At 57.8% G+C, this 1,111-nt stretch overlaps 1 protein-coding gene across 1 annotated transcript in view; it reads right to left on the reverse strand.

Moving 5' to 3' along the window:
- Positions 1-633: 633 nt before the first annotated feature.
- SOX10 (SRY-box transcription factor 10) overlaps positions 634-1,111 on the reverse strand; it is a 7,786-nt gene continuing 7,308 nt past the window's right edge. Inside the window, exon 3 of the mRNA XM_010170069.2 lies at positions 634-1,111. This exon is cut by the window's right edge and continues 229 nt beyond it. Coding sequence (XP_010168371.1) covers positions 634-1,111 — 478 coding nt within the window.

The raw sequence follows: 1,111 nt of genomic DNA on the forward strand, positions 1-1,111 counted from the left end.
AGAAGAGGTGGGGAGAAAAGCTAGGGTGCAGCTGTGGAAATCAGCAGGGAAGCAAGCATAGGTTGGTCTTCCAACGGGGTTCAAGATTCCTGCATGTGTGAATCTTAGGCAGGACTGCTGCACGACGCTGATCACAAGGAAGCTGGCCGTGCCATCCTCCCTACTACTCCTCCTGTAACGTGTTCACCAAGGCTGAGCAACTGCCCTTCACCCACAGCAGGGGACAAAGTGTTGGCCGTTGTGGCCTGCTGGAAACACTTGCTAACTCCCTGGAGCAGTTTGGGGAGGGGAAGGAAAGGACAGTCTCTCTCATCATACAGTCCAGGGTGCGCACAACGGAACCCACCACAGACTAGTCACTCCATGTGTAGAATCCTCCTCATCTAGAAGGCCAAGAAGGTGTCACAAGCCAGTCGCGTGGCCTGCGTGAAATTGGTAAAGGGCGAAAGGACGAAAAACCTTCCTCTAGGCGGGTGAGCCAGCGAGAGCCGGGGTCAAGAAAGGCACTTCTGTGTACTCAGTGGGTTCTGGTGGCTGGATGGCACTGAGTGACCTCGGAGTTCGGAGGCTCTTCTGCCTGTGCTGATTCTTCGGAGCCTTTCCGTCGCTGCTTCGGCCACTGTTCCCCATTCCCTACGGCCTGGAGAGAGTCGTATACACAGGCTGTTCCCAATGTGTGGGGCTATGGGACTGTGGCACGGAGGGTGCAGGGTCAGAGATGGCAGTATAAAGGGGACGTTGGGAAGGTCCCATATAGGAGAAGGCAGAGTAGAGGCCAGAGGCTTGGCTGGAATGGCTGTAGTAGGGTCCCGAGGGCTGGTGGTCCGGGTAGTCAAACTGTGGCCTGGAGATGGAGGGGAAGGCCGAACCGTAGTGGGGCAGACTCAGGGATGTGTAAGCTATCTGGGAGGTGGAGGGCTGGTCGGTGTAATGACCTCCAGGGGCAGACCCCTCCGTTTTCACCTGGGCCTTGGAGTCCACCACGGATGAGGTGGCAGTGGACAAGGAGACTCCATGCTGCTTGGAGATCCAGGCAGAGTGTCCGCTGGCTGCAGCCAGGGCACTCCCAAGGCCGTAGCCAGCAGCCGCTGCTGCTGCATAGCCCCCAACA

This window comes from Antrostomus carolinensis, unplaced genomic scaffold (assembly GCF_000700745.2).
Source record: "Antrostomus carolinensis isolate BGI_N321 unplaced genomic scaffold, ASM70074v2 scaffold38576, whole genome shotgun sequence".
NCBI classification, from domain to species: Eukaryota; Metazoa; Chordata; class Aves; order Caprimulgiformes; family Caprimulgidae; genus Antrostomus; species Antrostomus carolinensis.